A 17,221-nucleotide genomic window follows, 5' to 3' on the forward strand; every position below is an offset into this window, starting at 1 on the left:
CAGGATGTAAATTTCACAAACTTTAGTTAAACTTGACTCGTCAAATCAATTTATTTGTTTCAATAAAACCATATAATATCATGAATGACATTCTCAAAACAATGGATTGAGCAAAAGAAGATAAATATAAATGTTGTACTGTAGTATGTTACAAGAAGTAACAAATAGTGGGTGTAAGAAAATGACTGGTTTTCGGAAATAAACATGCTTATCTTTACAAACAAATATTTGTCTGTTCAAGGCCATATATTTGCATAGATCAGGGTCATTTGCTCCACAACTTCTTCCAGGCTGGATTTTCTACACAATTGATTGAGCATTTTTAAAATTTTAATACATCTTTTGTATACATGGTAACACTGTAAATTACAAACCTCTGCACAGTGTTGCCAAATCATTACGTAACCTTTCTTCATTTCTGCAGATGATGGATTGAATCTTTATCCTCGAACTAGGAAAGCTTCTTGCAGAGCATAATCCTGGCAGTTTCGCATGCTTTGAATCACTGATGCAGGCCCGGTCACCGAGATTGACAGAGTAAAGTTTTGACGCACACTCTGAGAGTCGAACCAGCGCCGCCTGTTTTGTTTGTTTATCTTTATCCTGCATTGCGGGAAAGCGGACTTGAGCGCTATGCATCGGTGTACGCCTTCCGACGTACACCTGACCCACGCTGCAGCCGACGGCAATGTCTGTTTCCGGTTGTCTACTCTATTTATAACTTAAATTTGGTACTGCCCATTACTCGAAATCGATCACTAGGTAGAGGCAATTATCGTAAAGTCTCTTGCCCAGAGAAACAACAGCAATTGCGGGTGGCTGGAGTCGAACATGCAGGCTCTCGACTGCGAGCCCAACGCGCTAACCACTCGGCCACAGCTGCCGACAAATAATTGTCATCTTGAAGCCTCTTATTTCCAGAAGTCACGCGCTAACCAACTGAGCTATTGAAGCGGACTAATCATTCTTTTATATTCCATCATTTATTATCATTCTTTTATATTCCTTCATTCGTCAATGACTCAGATAAAGCAACACATTCCAGAAAAAGGAACTGCGAAATGTGGCAGTGCATCTGTTATATACAAATTTTAGCGTCTCTGAGAAAGAGATAACAAAATGACTGCGGGATCTACAAGCTAAAGCCAGTGACTTAGTTGTCACCCGGGCCCGGCTGGATATTAATGTTATCCAAAAGAATGAAACACCGATAAGATTCCGACATATTATTCGTAGCCAGTATTTTTGTATCATTGGTGCTTAGAGGTTAGATTATTTTTGTATTATTTATTACGTTTTTATTATTCAGCTGAGCACGCTGGTCGTGCGTGATCAACAACAACAACATAAAATACAATGGTCATTATAACTATAAACTGGAAAAAACAAAAACTGCACAGTAGCCTACTTCTGACTAGCTCAAACTCAATTATTACTCAGATTTAGTTAAATTGTATATAGCCCATGTGCTATGTTACTCATGAAGAGAACTTCTTATGATGTGGAAAACGTTCGATATTTAATTTGTTGCGTAGTTTTGTGTTTTTGTAAATATAATAATCTTGAATATGTTAAACTTGATAAGTTGCTCTGCTTCGTATGCCTATGGTTTAACAAGACAAACTCTCTACCGAAGATCTATGATTATTACGTCATAGTGAAGTGGCGTGCCAGTTGCCCAAATGCTACCTAACAAAACATTTCAGAAGCCGTACTTTTGAGACATAATGTGCAGTTATTTGTTTAGCCAGAATCTTCGTTATTTTTTCTAGTGCAAAGTTTGTTTCTTGTGTAAAGCGGTAGGCACTGAAACATAAAAAACTTTTGTAAAACAAATGAATCAACGCACCAATCAGTAGTTACAGGAACAGCGTTTAAAAAAAAAGAGAAAACATTTCTGATATAAAGTAAATTAAGTCAGCGTTTCGTCATCCACAGCTTGGGGTAAAAGGTTAAAGTAGTGGTAATCATTTCGATGACGTGTGTTCGATTTTCACCCTAACTATAACTCGTTTTTCTTCTGTAATTACCAAACAAAGTTCAAAGTAGGATCAACTCTCTGGCTGAATGCTAGAAGGGTAACAATTGGACGGTAGTCACTTGAACATTTTATGATTGGTTGGCGGTGTCATTGGGTCTTCCAGGCCCTGTAATACATGTTAAAGTGGCTACCATGCAGAGTGGAGCCAGGGCCGGATTTAACTGATGGGGGTCCGGACAGGTCCGGGGCACTTTTAGATCGGGGGGCCCCCATGCAAAAACCACCTCTGCGTCTACAGTAGCATCAGTCCAGTACTGCACAGCATTTTGCAGAAACTTTAAAGGCCAAAATGAAAAATATAACACAAAATTACATTTTTTTTCCACATAGGGGGGCCCGGGGCAACTGCCCCCTCCTAAATCCGGGCCTGAGTAGAGCTGCCATACTTTACAACTTTTTTTTTATTACACAGTGTGAAAGGTAGCCTACAGAAGAGAATAAACAATAACCTCCTACAGGAAAGTGAATACAACAATGTTTCAAAATCTATAAAACGCATTGGAAGAAATGTTTGCGCAGCTAAGTGAAAGAAATACTCAGAAAAGTTAAAATGAAATGTCGCAATCAAGCTAACACCTAGACAGCAAATCAACCGCTTTTTAAACTGATTCAACCTCTGTAGATCAATGTAAAAAAGCGGTTGATTTGCTGTTTGGGGAGGTCTAAAACTGTTAGTGCTACAGACCAGGACCAAAGAACCCCCGGCCCAGTCAGCATATCAGCTTTTTTTACTGACGTTGAATCAATGTACGAAAGAACTGTAGAAAAGCCAATTTGCTGGCTGGAGCACAGATGAAAACAGAGCGACCCTGCAGTGTTTGATTGAAGTCCAGCGTTCAACAGAACAAAAAGGTAACATTTAATAAACAATATACCACACCATATAAGGAGTTGTTCAAATACCACATGACGCCATTTTCTTACTATTTTATCATCTACATGTATATGAAGTCTGTCCCCTACCCCACACAATAGTTTTGTGTTTGTGTTCCACACCAGTTTTGCCACCAACTCAATGGCGTCGCTATATGATATTTGAACAGCTTCTAAAGCTACTAAAATGCTTTTTAGGAGTAAAAAAATACTAACATTTCAATGAAAATCGAGTTCCTGACAATGTTACACTAATTACGACTGAAAGAAGTTTTCTGGACACACGACTTCCTGATTTCGACGACCATTCAAACAAGAATTAAACAGAAAAAGATATTGTAGAAGGGTTGTCAAAAAGGGCTTGGAATCTTATTCTTTATTGAGTAACTTTCAATAAGGTGCAAGAGGTAAAATATAGTCACATTACGTTTCAAACGGTCAATTCGGCGATGGTTAACAGGATTTGAAGCTCATAAATGCATAAAATCAACCACTATAAAACACACCACAAAATACACAAACCGTGTTCTGTAAGTGTTTCGACAACTGAGGCTTTCACTTTCGGTGTTGTAACAATAGTATTTCAACACTGAAGATAAAATGAGGATTTTCTGCACTTTAAGCTGTCATGTTGTATAGTATACATTCAAACTCACCGAGAATCGAGATATTACTCAACAAACTAGACCTCGATATATCGAGTCAAAAAAACGCATCGAATGGCTGTTATGCATTTGCGTCAATCTAGATTCTAGACCAAACTATGCAAAATAATTTATAGAAACATTACCGTATCAAATAGTCGCACAAGTACTGAAATAATAACTAATACTATCAGAATGAAAATTTCTCCGAAAAAATACAGTATTCTCCGACTAGCTGCTACGAAAAGAAGAACGGATCTCGAGTCAACAGCGCAAAGAAAGAAGACTCCAAGCATTTACGTACACAGTTAAGAGTGAAAGACAAAAAAGTAAAATGCAAAAAAGGAGAAAATTGTGCAAAGCGCTGATGAAAGCAACTTGTCACAAGTCAAATACAATGTTGAACGCTTCCATACAAAATAGATGGTAGTTTGATTCAAGTAAAAAATAAGGCCCATCAAAAAAAAATTGTACGAAATAAACAATGTTCTACGCTGTGGCTTCAACTCGCATTCACCGTCTGCAGACGTTAAACCAACAAAAAAATGGCTGGGTTATGGCTGCCACAGGTTTTATATTTCCGTACTAACTTACTCCGCAGATTTAATGAAGATTCCTTGTAAGTTTAAGCTATAAAAAATAACACATGGCTTCCCAGGGCCATTAAAACCTTTCGTTCAATCAAGATTGTTGAACGTAGCCTACTGGAGATAGAAGTTGGATGTTATGAACTTGGCTTTACCAGCTTCAACTTAACTTTTGCCTTGATACACTACATACAACATTTCATCTAAATGGAAACATACGGTAGTGGAAGTATTTTTCTAAATAAACACAAGGCTTTACAAGCAGGTTACAACGCAATTAGCAGTACTTACAGTTACCTTTTTAAGCTGCCAAGTTGGCCATCTTGGTTTAAGTGGTGCATTTTCGCCTATTGATCACAATGTATGCTTGTTACATGAAATCTTTAACTACGTATGAGCGTAAAATGGTGGCAGAGCATTGCAATTGATGATTCGAGCCAACGAGCAAAAAAACTTAAACATTAAAGAAATCAGCGCTTTGAAACTTTAAACATTCAGAAATCTTCCACCCATCCGTTTTCTTCCACAAAGTGAGTGATCACTTCTCTCATTGCGAGGTTTGGAACAAGTTGGTTTGATTTCAGTTCTGTTCTGGTCACAGGGTCGAAGTGGCCGACTCTCTGTACAACAAAGAAAATTTCACGACAAGTCAGTGTTGCATTTTTAAACACGGTTTACACGTCTGCCAGACATTGTTGTTGATTGGTATCCAGGCTTACACTCAGTGGTTGAAGATTTAGATTGAGTGGACGGGAAGGCAAGGAAGCCAACCTGCGTGTCCACCTTCAGGCATGTCATCAAGTATTCTGCCAAAAATACAGCTGCATGCTCTTGAGAGGTGTCGAACCGGCGCCTTTTACGTGCCGTACCAGAACCTTCACCACTCAGCTATGCAGCCGACGAATCAATGTAAAAATAACAGATTTCGCTGTCTGGGATTATGGTAAGTTTTCGCTAGCTAATTAACAAACTACTTTTTATTAATTAACCAATTAATTAAACTACTTTATATTAATTAACGAACTACTTGTGTTTTGGTTTTAATATGGACAACCTTGTCTGATACAAATAAATAAATAAATAAAATTAATTCACAATAGTTTTTTGTGCATCTTGCGTACAAGTCGCTATAATAGCACCTGGACGAGGCCTAAAACGCTAATCCTCATCTTGGCATCTAACAGGATCGTGACGCGACAATTTATCGAAAGACAATTTATCGAACGACAGTTAATCAATCGACAGTTTATCGAAAAACAGTTTATTTAACGACAATTCATCGAAACGACAGTTCATCGAAACGACAGTTCATCGAACCGACAGTTTATCGAAACGACAGTTCATTGACCGACTGTTTATCGAAACGACAGTTTATCGAACGACGAAGCACATATGCAATGGAATACTCAGGGGTTAGGTATTAGGTTAGGTTTTCGATTAACTGTCGTTTGATAAATTGTCGTTCGGTGAACAGTCGTTTCGATTAACCGTCGTTCGATTAATTGTCGTTCGATAAACTGTCGTTTCGATTAACCGTCGTTCGATAAACTGTCGTTCGATAAACTATCGTATTACCTAACTTCTCAGATTTGGCAAGAAGCCAAATCTGAGAAGTTTGATTTGAGCCTTTTTTTTAATGCGTTTTGCAAGCTATTTTGACTTCAGCATTTTGATGTATTTTTGGCGCTTTTAAAAAAAATTTCAGCATTGCAAATAGCTTAAAAAACTCTTGTTTTATTAATACGCAGTAGCCTATTTACATAACATAAGGTTTAAAAAGGCAACTTTTCCCGAATCTTGATGATACTTATCATACAATTTTGCAGTTTGGGCTGATTTTGTCAACAAGATGATTACTACCATAGCCTAAGGTGTTTCGACCGTGCCACATTTTAACCTTAGAATCTATTAAAAAACGTCAAGTTTCTAAAAGCTGGCATTAAAACCGCCAATATGACAATCTTGTTTGCTGCCAAGATGAGACCAGGCTTCAAGTTCAGATGTCATTATAGAGACGTTCACGCATCATGTCATTTTGCTAGGTCTCTATTTTAATTTCTTCGTTACAAAATTTATTTAACAGTGATTTTTTTTCAAAAACCTGCAAATGCTCTTCAATATCCTTTCTGTCGTAAGTGATCCCACTTGGTGTTATGACAGGATCCTTCATCACTTCAAAACTTATTCTCCCACAAATGTAATCGGGGACGTCGCGAGTCTGACCAAATAAAAGCAAAAAATCAAACAAAAACAAATAGTGTAGGCATAAAAACAAATAGTGTAGGCATAAAAACAAATAGTGTAGGCATAAAAACAAATAGTGTAGGCATATTTGTAATTTCGTGTTTTTGTTTTGTTAAAAGCAGAAACTCACTTGTTTTTGAAAGAAAACATGATAAGTTTAAAAAAAAATTAGGGTGGCATTTTTTCTGAATATTTTTGGGGCACGAAATCCAAGATGGCGTCCAAAACGGGGCACAACAATAATTATGCAATATTTTCGCAAGTATATAGGCTACAATTACAAATAAAATATCTGAATATATGTTTTCTGAGACAGAAAATCTAATGGAATCATCGAATTTACGTTATGGCATACATGTGCCAAATTCAAAATACCCCCCGCGCACCCGAAAAGTATGCTAAGCTACCTAGGCTACGCAATTTTGTAATTTTATACCAAGGACTGTATTAACTTAAATGTATGCATTTTTCACAAAGAATACGCAACTAGAAAGCCAATGAACTGATCTAAATGCAATGAAACTTGAATTAATGTTCGATCCTTTAAGTCGTATTACACGAAAAAGATGTAAGAAGTCTTAGGCCTTCTGATTAAATGGCAGTTATCGTTAACAACCGACATCTACGAAATTTTTAATATTTATTGAATGTCAAAGAAAGCAATTCATCTTCAAATTTACAGTCTTCATTTATCACTGGTTGGATAGTTTTGTTTTTACAGCTGAGACCACAGCCACAGACTTCTGTACATGGAATATTGTTCTTGTAGCAGCTGCACCTTCCTTCCCATCCACGTTTACACCTGCACTTTATGAGTTGCAACACCGCTTTAGGAGCTGGTGGATTTAAGCAATGATCTGGCGTGAAGTGACTTGAACCTGCATCAAACGTCCAACCAAATGCACTTGGTGCTGGAAGGTAGGAATGGGCTTTGCTAGCTTTTCTCCAAATCATGCATACATAATGAGCCCGGCGAATGTGCAAATCTATTGAACCAGAAGTTGGTGGGAAGTTTTCTTCTTCGGCTGCACGATTGGAGAAGAGGAACCAACGCAACGGAGGTCATTCACTTTCGTGTAGATTTTGGATCGATACAAAATACAGACAAAGTGTTCCAACTGCGAGCATACATAAGCAGGAAGATCAGTGTCATTCCCGAGCATTGCTAGTGCATCCAAGATCTCACCATCACAAGACATAAATGCCTTGAAGCATAAGTCTTTGGTTCTGCCAGCAAATCTCCCAGTCATATCGGAACCAGTCAGAGCATAAAAACCTAGAAGTGCAGAAGCACACTTTGGTCCCAAGTTGTTGTATATGTTTCGCTCACAAATGTCCCTCTTCAATCTGCCCTTTCCCGTAAGGAAAGTTGTAGATCCGGGTAAATGTGGATACATGTAGATGAGCAACAACAAGATGTCTGTGTCGAGGGAACTGACAACCAGTTCTGTTTCACTGGAAACAGTTAGAGCGTGCAGAATAATCAAAGTGTCTGTCTCTTCTTGGCTGTGAGTCAGGAGCAAGTCTGGAATATTAACATTGCTCTTGGTTTGTGTTTCCGATGTCACCAGTAGTTTTTTCAGTCTGCTGTTGGAGCTCTTGCTGTGATGTACAACCCTTTTAGCTAAATACTCGGTCAGTTCTCCTTTGGTGCGGATATCTGAGAGAAAGTCCTTCAGGGAAATATTCTGGATTAAAGTGTTGACTTTCCCTTGGTCCTCTTTGTTCGCATCTGTTGTTTGAGTGATGTTTCGATGTACCGGTCAAACACCAACCTGATCTCGTCATACTGTGTACCCAACTACCCAAGTTACAAATTATCTGAAGAAAGGCTTCGGCAAAGTCTTGGCATGTTTTCATTTGTTCCGTTTTGATAACTGCGTTTACCATAGCCATCCCATCAATGATGATCACTCGGTGAGTTGTCAGTTCATCTGGTGGGTCCACACTCCACAGTGGTATATTCAACTGCTGTGTCTGTCATCTTTAAGGGTACTTGGAATGAATGGTTGTCGGACAGTTGAGTAACAGTTACCTCATTCCTGTCAACTTGTACCCGTTGTCTGTTACTACCGGTATCCAGCTTCTCAAGATGACGGAGTATTGATGCCTTATCATATGCCAGCAGGAGGGATCCATCTGAAGCAGCAAACAGAAATCGAGGCACCACACCAAACTCATTCGTTCCGATACATTCCTTGAGACCTAGCTCCGGTCGACTTCTTGATATTACAATGAAACGCTGCAACAGTCCTCGCTCTTCTTAAATTTTGATTACCTTGTCTCCCATGCTGATTTTTGCAATTGCATTGGCACTTTTGAATGTAGACAATTTTTTCCTGGTCATTTTGTCCCACACGAAAAGTTTTCCTTCTAGACGTTCAGTGACGAAACTTTCGAAAATCTGTTGCCCAATCTCATCACGCCGAAGGATGTTGTTGGTAGCAGTTTCATTCATAACTGCTTTGGTGAGCAAATTGTAAATTTCATCTTCGTCAGAGGATTCAAATGGGTTTCCACTTTCCATGCTCGTAAATACTACGCTGAGTTAGATAGCATTTTGCATTAATCGGGAGAGTTTTCCTCCTGTAAGCTCATGGTGCTGCGTTCTCTTTGCCTTGCTACCAGAGTAGTACTTTTTCTTAAAGTCATGCTGCAAATTTGAAAGTTCGGGTGCGATGAGAAAGTATTTATACAGCAGCCTGAGTAAAGCTGTAAAAACCGTTGTACAAGCTTGGGTTCTCTCTGGTAGCCTGCTGTCATTCTTCTATGACGTCATAAATTATAAAAAACAGCTGATTAAAATGATTCAATAAGCTTGCTGTATGTGCGTCACAAAGCAACTTTGTTACAAAGTATTTACGTCATAAAGTACTTTTGTTTATTTTTTACTGTAAATGAAAGGGGCTAAAATTTCATTTAGGCCATTTTGATAGGGGATTCTAGGTCATTAGAGTGCACAGAAAAAATACCACCCTAATTTCTTTTCATCTTTATAGTTTCATCTGACAAAATCAATAAAGTTTTTGCTTTTAACAAAAAAAAATACACGAAACCTTTTTTCATGACAAATGTGCCCACACTAAAATCGCAATCAGACAACTTTATTTTCAAAGCTTAACAAATGTTAGTTGCAAATTTAGACGTTCAAAGTCAATGTAGTATAGTCACACTTTTCTATCCCACACAAAAAGCTTAGTCTTGAGGTTGTATAAATATCTTATACCTATTTCTTGCTTTTTCTAAGGCTCATATGACGTCAAATGATGTTTTTTGCCAACACGACTGTTCTGACACGTTCAAATAAATATTGATGAAAATTCTACAAATGATTGGTTGCAGAAGCAGAGTGATAATATTCAACAACAGGCAAGCAGTTTGATAAAAAAATCTAACCTTTCGCCTCTCGTCCACTTGGGCAAAAATGGCATTCAAATCTTTCTTTCGTTTCGCCTGAAATGCAAAACAGTTTGAAAAAAGATCGTGAAGAGTTGCATACCGATACCGTATAAAGAAATAATGAATAAGAGTTACAGGTGTTAGAATTTATTGCTGTTCACAGTTGTTTTTGGTTATTTGTTGGAAGTGCTGAACCATTCGTTAAAGTCCTTCAAGAATTTTCATTTATCATTTCACAAGTAGAACTATTTGACCATTTATTTGACTGTTCTACGTAGATATCCCAATAAACTACGTCATTAATCTTTCTCAAGTCTTTTTCCTGGTAAGGTAAGAGATAGAAAGAACTGTGATAAGGTATGCCATTGATTGTCTAGACCAGTGATTCCCAACCGCGGTTCTTAGAGCCGCAAGCGGTTCCAAGCTAGCCTTCTTGCAGCTCTCATTGACCCCTGAAAATCCCACAAAAAATATATTTATAATAATTAGGGCGATTAGTTTTTAACTTATCAAAATTGTTTACAAAGTCAAAATTGTTTACAAACTGCACTGTCGTTGTGTCGTAGAGGTTGCACTGTCAGTGAACTTTTCATTTTACGCAGGGATGGCGGGTGTTTTTTTTAAAACAAGCAAGTGAATCTTACAAACAAGCCCAAAACAGGAAAATCAACACAAAAACATGTGTCAAAAGATTCTATGACCTTCTTCCAGAGATTAAAAGGTTTGCTGAAGGAAAGAAAGATATCCCTCAGCTTGGCGATGAAGTTTGGATTGCTGATTTGGCGTTTTTTGTTGATATCACTACACACCCTTCTACTCTAAATCGAACTCTACAAGGCAATAGCAAGTTTTGTCACAATTTGTACAGCACAGCAATTGCTTTTGTTAACAAGCTTTGTCTTTGGAAAACGCAGCTTGCAGGTGGTGTTACAACACATTTCCCAACGCTATCTGACCATCGAACCAATGGATCATTTGAAGTATACAGCAGACTTATCAGTAAATTGATTGATGAGTTCAACCGCCGCATTAACGGAATGAATTTATTTTTGCCAATGATAAACATGTTTGCAAATCCTATTGCAGTTAATGTGGCCACTGCTCCTGATAATATTCAATTGGAGTTGCTAGACATGCAGTCAGATATCGAGCTCAAACAATTATTTCAAAATGAAGACCTACTTGAATTTTGAAGTTGAGTTCCAGAGGGAAAGTATCCCAACTTGAAAACCAATGCCCAGAAAAACGCCTCTGTATTTGGATCAACTTACATACGTGAAGCACTTTTTAGCAAAATGATCAGAATCAAAAATAAATATCGCAATCGGTTGACCGATGACCACCTCAAGCAGCTACTGCATTCTCTGCAATTGCGCCTCGCTTGGACAAACTTGTTAAGCTCAAAGCCAATGCCAAGTTGGACATTAAATTGATTTGTGTTATTTTTTTGTTAGTGTTGCTATTCGTCGGTACATGCTTTCATGCTTTAAAATTTTTGTTATAATTACTTGAGTGTTTTCATGCGGCTCCATACGTACTCTAAAGTTTGAAATTCGGCCCCAACACCAAAAAAGGTTGGGAACCACTGGTCTAGACTCTAGGGAAATACAACCTTGTGCACAGTCTCATATTATTGATTCAACGTCTGCAGACTTGAATCAATGCAAAAAGGAGGGGAACTGATAGCTGGGATGAGACTGTGAGTGTAGCATCGAATTTCGGAACATCAGTCACCACTCGAACGCTTCAATCACTTGCCCACACGAAAGAGAGTAAACTCCTTTTTTCAGCTTCACCACGAGAAAACTGCGATTGTTAGTAAGTTCTTGACTAGACTCGGACTCCCTAGCACAACAATGTATTACTCATTAGACACCAAAATTTTAACAATTGAACTAACGTGTTGTTCTTCAATTTCCTTGCGGATTTCGTCGGATTGCTTCTTATCTGACTCGCTGAATTCTTTGGATTTCTCCTCCAAGCACCTTAAAACATAACAATACATGTTAGGACTACGCAATAAAACTAAGACAAGTTTGACATATTACTTTGCCTAATAAAAACATGTGTATCTATATCAGCAAATGCTTGATTTTTTGTATGATTGTTTGTGTATGTTATTTAGACCTACATCACCTAGCTTGAGGTGGCTGCTGACTAGATGACTGCTTGGTCTTTTCGCAGTCTCCTCGTCATATGACACACAGCAGATTATTGCATATTTTGTATTCTTTTCATGTTTGTGTTTGTGACAAATGAATAAACTGACTATTACACCATATATATGTCTTGGTTATGACGTTAAACTGCATCCTCGGTGTCAGGAGGAGAGGTAGCACCTTACCCCGGGTCTGGTCCCGTTGGTGGAGGATAGCTACAATGCTACATGCTACAATGGCAACATCTTTCATGAAGGAAAACTTAAGTCAAACCCAGGTTGGCCGAACTAGTTAGTTGTCGTGCAGGAGCACCCGGTCATTAAGACCACTCTGGTTTTTAAACGAAGGTTAGGGGCAGGAAAGAGCATGTTCCCTGTAGAAAAACATGCACCAAAAATCCTAATTAAAAAAGGAATGGCCCTCAGTCCCCGGCGACCGTTTTTGAAACTGTCTGCAGTTATATAATTTTCAAGTATGGATACAAATTTGTCTAAACGCCTTTTATAAACATCAATCACGCCATAACTTGAAAAATATGACTCTATCAATCCGCTGATGAGACTAAGTTCTCAGTCCCACTGCCTCAGACAGTGTGGTATAAAACACACAAACGAAGGACATTTTATGCAAACTCAAAATGAACATACTTTGTAATAAAATAAATTTCTGCTTGCCTTTTTACAAGTTTACAACCATAAAGTTTTGCATCACATTTCAAGACTAGTGCTGTATAAAGTGTATATTAAAAGGGTAGATATAAAGACATTTTATAATCCTTCACCATCATGATAAAGCACCTTTCTTGGTCTTTGTCTATAAGTTTGTTGAGATAAACTTGTAGTTCAATTTCTTGCTGTATTCGTTCCTGTTCTGCCTTGTCCCACTTTTTCTTCTTTGCAGCTCTTAAAGTAGCAGCAATGTCATCTCCAAAATTTAGTTTCTGTTGCTTTGCAAGTTCATGAGCTGAAAGAAGATGACAAATAAAAATGTGTCTTTTAAAGGGATGAGCCAAAAATCCTGCTCTTGAGATAATTGAGATTACATCTTTTATTTTCGATTGAAGCTGCCAGTCAACAGATAGTAGACCTCTACAGTTCTACACCTATGATTTTTTCATGACGTTGATTGTTCAGAGTATCGCTTACATTTTTAATAAATGTTAAACCAATGATGAGTTTAATTAACTGACAATGATAAGTATCTTAACATTATTCTATCTTACTACCACAATACCTTTCGACAAGTGGACAATTGCTTCATCAAACCTCTCCAACTCCACATCAGATTGACCCATAAAAAAATGACCTTTCACTGATAGCGAGTCATTGTCTAGAGCTACCTTGCAATCTGTGATCACCTATAAAAAAGTTTTATTTCTCCTTTAACTTAGCCTTGTCAACAGTTTCTGAGCATTATTATCCACTCATTGGATGTGATGTGTGATAAAATTAGTAGGCTAGTTTGTAAAAACCATGAAATGCTTCCACCACACAATTAAGATGTCATTGCAAATTATTAACAAAACTTTGATAAAGTTACATTAAAGGGCACTTACCTCATTCCATCGTTTCAGTTTCAAGTTGCATAAAGCTCGATTGGTGTAAAATACAGCTGTTGTCTCACTCTTGTTCTATTAAAAAACATACAAATTAAAGCAAATTTATTGCAAAAATGAATGACAACATAAACAAATTCTACAATAATCTACTTTTTTCTGAAGCTTAATGTTAAATAAAAATTGAGATGTAAAAGTACTTTGATGTTAAACTTTATCATGTTGTTCAATGGTAAAAGGTTCTAATTCTATAACCTGTTTTGAAAAGTAATTTACATAGATATTAGATATGGCAATTCACTATTGCATCTAGAGGTTACAAAGTAAGGTTTAGAATTTGTAAAGATAGCAAAAAGTAAACATAGTGTTGTGAAACTGCATGATACCAGTTTGATATATTTACAGATGGGGACTATTATACAATTACAAGAGGAGATGACTTTCGTTAATTACATAGGCCTAACAAAGTTACGTCTTACAATGGCTTTGGTGTATTGTTTGATGGCTTCTTCATATTTCTTCTGTGAAAACAATCGATTTCCTTCCAACTTATACTGCATAGCAGCCATAGCTACTTCCTTAAAAAATTCAAATATTACACAGTTCTGCTTGTTCAAAAATTAAATGAAGTCGGAGAATAAAAAAAAACAACTTATAAATTTTAAAGTGTTGTCATGAAAATGAGATGCTTAAATATGTTTTCTTTTTAAGTAAATACACACTACACAGACCAAGAAAAGCATAAACATTTTGACTATTTAAAAGTACAATTGCTGTCAATGTATTACTGGTACAAAAATGATTTATTCTCAGAAAACAATTCATATACACTAAACAGTTGTTTGTCTCCTTGTCATCAACAAAAAAGACGAAAAGAACACTTAACAAAAAAGCATAAAATCGTGTTCATGCCAAGTTTCCGTGGAGTTTTAAGCAAATTGTGGCAATAACTTCTGCATGTCTTTTAATATTGAACAAGGATTTCATGTCTGAAAAAATTGCATACTGGTACTTCATAACATTTAAAGAAGCTTTTTGTCTTTTTTTATGATGTTATCGAAAGCAAAACCAATATCATACAAGACAAAAAACCAAATGTCAAAAGTAAATGAAGATCTTATAAAGCAACAAGATTGGCAAATGAATGTTTTGAGGGCAACATAATCACAACTGTAGTTGAAAACAATTTGCACAATTTTCATCGTCAAAATATAATATTTCATAAACAGCCTCGCATTCCCATTCCAATTCCCATAAAAGTCCCAAATGTTCCACCACTTTGAAGCATAGTTTTCCCTATTGAACCTACAAGCTCTCGACCTCGAAGTCCCATACGTAAACCACCAAATGTTCCAAAAATTATTCCAGCACCCATTCCAACCGTAAAGCCCATCATAAATCCCATTTTAAGTGTTCCCCAGCATGAAAGTTTCTGTCCAGATGCGACATTTCCTCCAGCAACAGGCATTTTGTTGTACCAGTTTGTATATTATAAATTAATAACACAATCAAACAAAATCTGAAAATATATATTTGGGAATATTTTAAGCAGTCAATCAGTATAAAAACACAAAATTATCTGATAAAAAATGCGCTACTCAGGGTATAGGAGCACACGCTACTGCCACCAATCAATAAAAGTAGGATGCGCTACAGCTACTTTTCTCTTAAATGGACACAGCACTTTATGTTGTCAAAATGACCTTGAAAATAAATGATATCATTTGTTTACACTGCCATTTCAACATTGTTATAGAAAACACGTTTTAGGTGAAATGTATTGTGAGGCATCTTTCAAAAACATGAGTATTTCAAAACGTGAGTTGCTAAATCCAGCCCGTTTTGGCACGTCTTTCCAAAGAGCAAAACTCTCTCCACCGCAGCACTGGAAAGAATGGCGAACGAGGATGTTTTATTTAATTAATAAACAGGAATTTTAAATCGGCACTGGGAAAGCTTAAGGACTTGCTTCTGTCTGAAAGAAGGCCACCACTATTCCATTCGTATGGACGTTTTATGTAATGTAAAAAATTGTTCTGTGTCTAAAGTGTTGTGACTGTGCCATTTTTAAACTCATTGTCTAGCTTTAGTATCATTAAGAGGGGGGATTAATCAGATTTTTTTCTTAAATCCAACTTTAGCCCTAGTTTTAGAATACAACAAGATATTTTAGGACCTCTGAAAGTTTTTTTTTTGAAATTTCGGCTCTATCGTGAAAATTATATACCGTAATTTTTGCGTTTAATTGCCTAATATTGTATGGACGTCACTTTTTGTTTAGGGCACTTAAAATACAAATATTATTTGCTATTGCACTAAAACACACATAATACGGTATTAAAAAACAGAGAGAGACTGTTCACTATATACGTTCTATATATGTTCACATAATACGGTATGTTGTAAGACTGCAGTAAGCATTTTTCTGATCTTGGTTTCATCATAAAACACGAGTAAGTGGTCATTTCAATTTGTTCGCATGTGCAAAATTAATGCAAACAACTTGTGTGAAGCTGGTTGTTTTGAAAATCTGGATGATGTGTTACCAAATGTCTTTTCAGCTTGCTAGGTTTTAGAACAGAACTTGCTAAAACTGGGAGCAAGTCTTTTAGGCGCAAACAGTTAGGCGCCGGTCAAATAGGTGTGCACACTGTGGCGTCTAGATATTTAGGTGCGGAGCACTGTGGCGCCCGTTTGTTTAGGTGCTATTCCTAGCTATTCGTACTATGAAAAAATTGAAATAAAAAATTTAAAAAAGCCAAAATAGCACACGGATCGGAATTTTCGCTTTTCCTTTTTTTTTCCATTCTTTCAGGGTACGAATTAGGTTACATCTGTTTCGCTAGGCCTATAGCCTGGTAACTGAGCTTATCAGAAGAAGTTCTTTTATTTTGCATCATCACCACATGTGAAAAAAAAACAATACAAGATTACAATGTGAGCTAGGTTGTTTGCTGATGATGATGGGAGTGACAGAAGGACCGAAGTGGTCATCAAGTCTGCCACACCCGTGAAATCAGCTAGGCTATTAACCAAAAACACTCGTACAACTTCCCTCACAAGCCAGCTCCAAAACCCTGTCAACTGCAAGCCATTTGCAGGTAGCCACTTTAACAAGTCGAAATTCTGCCACTGAAATTGACTAGAATGAAACCGCCAACCAATCATAAGCTGCGGTTTAAGTGACGTAAAAAATGGCGAAAAGAAGATCATAGAAAGCAAATTAAGTGATGGATTTTTTGTCAGCTGGTTGGCTTAGGGGTTAGGGTTAGGGCTAGAAAGTAGTCATTTCATTGACGCGTGTTCGATTCTCACCTCTGCTATTGCTCTTTTTCTTCTGTAATTTCCAAATAAAGTTCAAAACAAGCATTAACTCTCTGGATGAGAGCTATAAGGGTCACAATTGGACGGTAGCCTCTTATAACACGTTCTGATTGGTTGGCAGTTGCATTGTAGTCAATTTCAGTGGCAGAATTTCGACTTGTTAAAGTGGCTACCCCATTTGCATAGCTTTCCAGCTTAGAGTTTCTCAAAGAAAAAAAACTGATCCGTGTTTCCAATTTAAATTTGAAGTTTCAAACCTGATTTTCTTGAAAAGTTGAAAGCTTACGTTTACGAAAGTTTAATTTCTTGAAAGTTTAAGCGGCAAGCGGCGCGGCGTTGTCATTTCAACTTTTTACGCGGCGCGCGGCGAAAAAGTCAAAAGCAGCCGCGTACGC

At 37.2% G+C, this 17,221-nt stretch overlaps 2 protein-coding genes across 2 annotated transcripts; both read right to left on the reverse strand.

The window, feature by feature from the left end:
- Nucleotides 1–1,046: 1,046 nt before the first annotated feature.
- Nucleotides 1,047–14,107, reverse strand: LOC145775190 (E3 ubiquitin-protein ligase CHIP-like). Its single transcript, XM_082586426.1, has 8 exons — nucleotides 13,982–14,107; nucleotides 13,503–13,577; nucleotides 13,181–13,304; nucleotides 12,745–12,910; nucleotides 11,689–11,773; nucleotides 9,786–9,842; nucleotides 6,247–6,363; nucleotides 1,047–4,765 (listed from the first exon to the last, which is right to left on the reverse strand). Exons 1-8 carry the CDS (start codon nucleotides 14,069–14,071, stop codon nucleotides 4,640–4,642), a joined length of 840 nt encoding a protein of 279 aa, XP_082442552.1. The 5' UTR covers nucleotides 14,072–14,107; the 3' UTR covers nucleotides 1,047–4,639.
- Nucleotides 14,108–14,111: 4 nt separating this feature from the next.
- LOC145775191 (reactive oxygen species modulator 1-like) lies at nucleotides 14,112–15,017 on the reverse strand. Its single transcript, XM_082586427.1, has one exon. The coding sequence runs from the start codon at nucleotides 14,968–14,970 to the stop codon at nucleotides 14,722–14,724; it is 249 nt and encodes an 82-aa protein (XP_082442553.1). The 5' UTR covers nucleotides 14,971–15,017; the 3' UTR covers nucleotides 14,112–14,721.
- Between the last annotated feature and the right edge of the window lie 2,204 nt (nucleotides 15,018–17,221).

The sequence above is a fragment of the Aplidium turbinatum genome, chromosome 8 (genome assembly GCF_918807975.1).
Source record: "Aplidium turbinatum chromosome 8, kaAplTurb1.1, whole genome shotgun sequence".
NCBI classification, from domain to species: Eukaryota; Metazoa; Chordata; class Ascidiacea; order Aplousobranchia; family Polyclinidae; genus Aplidium; species Aplidium turbinatum.

Bases quoted from the DNA above. Each gene is read 5' to 3' on its own strand.
- LOC145775190 (XM_082586426.1), bottom strand. From the start codon at position 14,071: ATGGCTGCTATGCAGTATAAGTTGGAAGGAAATCGATTGTTTTCACAG. The intron at 13,578-13,981 runs GTAAGACGTAAC...GTTTTTTAATAG, and splicing joins AACAATACACCAAAGCCATT to AACAAGAGTGAGACAACAGC. The intron at 12,911-13,180 runs GTATTGTGGTAG...ATCTTCTTTCAG, and splicing joins AATTGTCCACTTGTCGAAAG to CTCATGAACTTGCAAAGCAA.
- LOC145775191 (XM_082586427.1), bottom strand. From the start codon at position 14,970: ATGCCTGTTGCTGGAGGAAATGTCGCATCTGGACAGAAACTTTCATGC.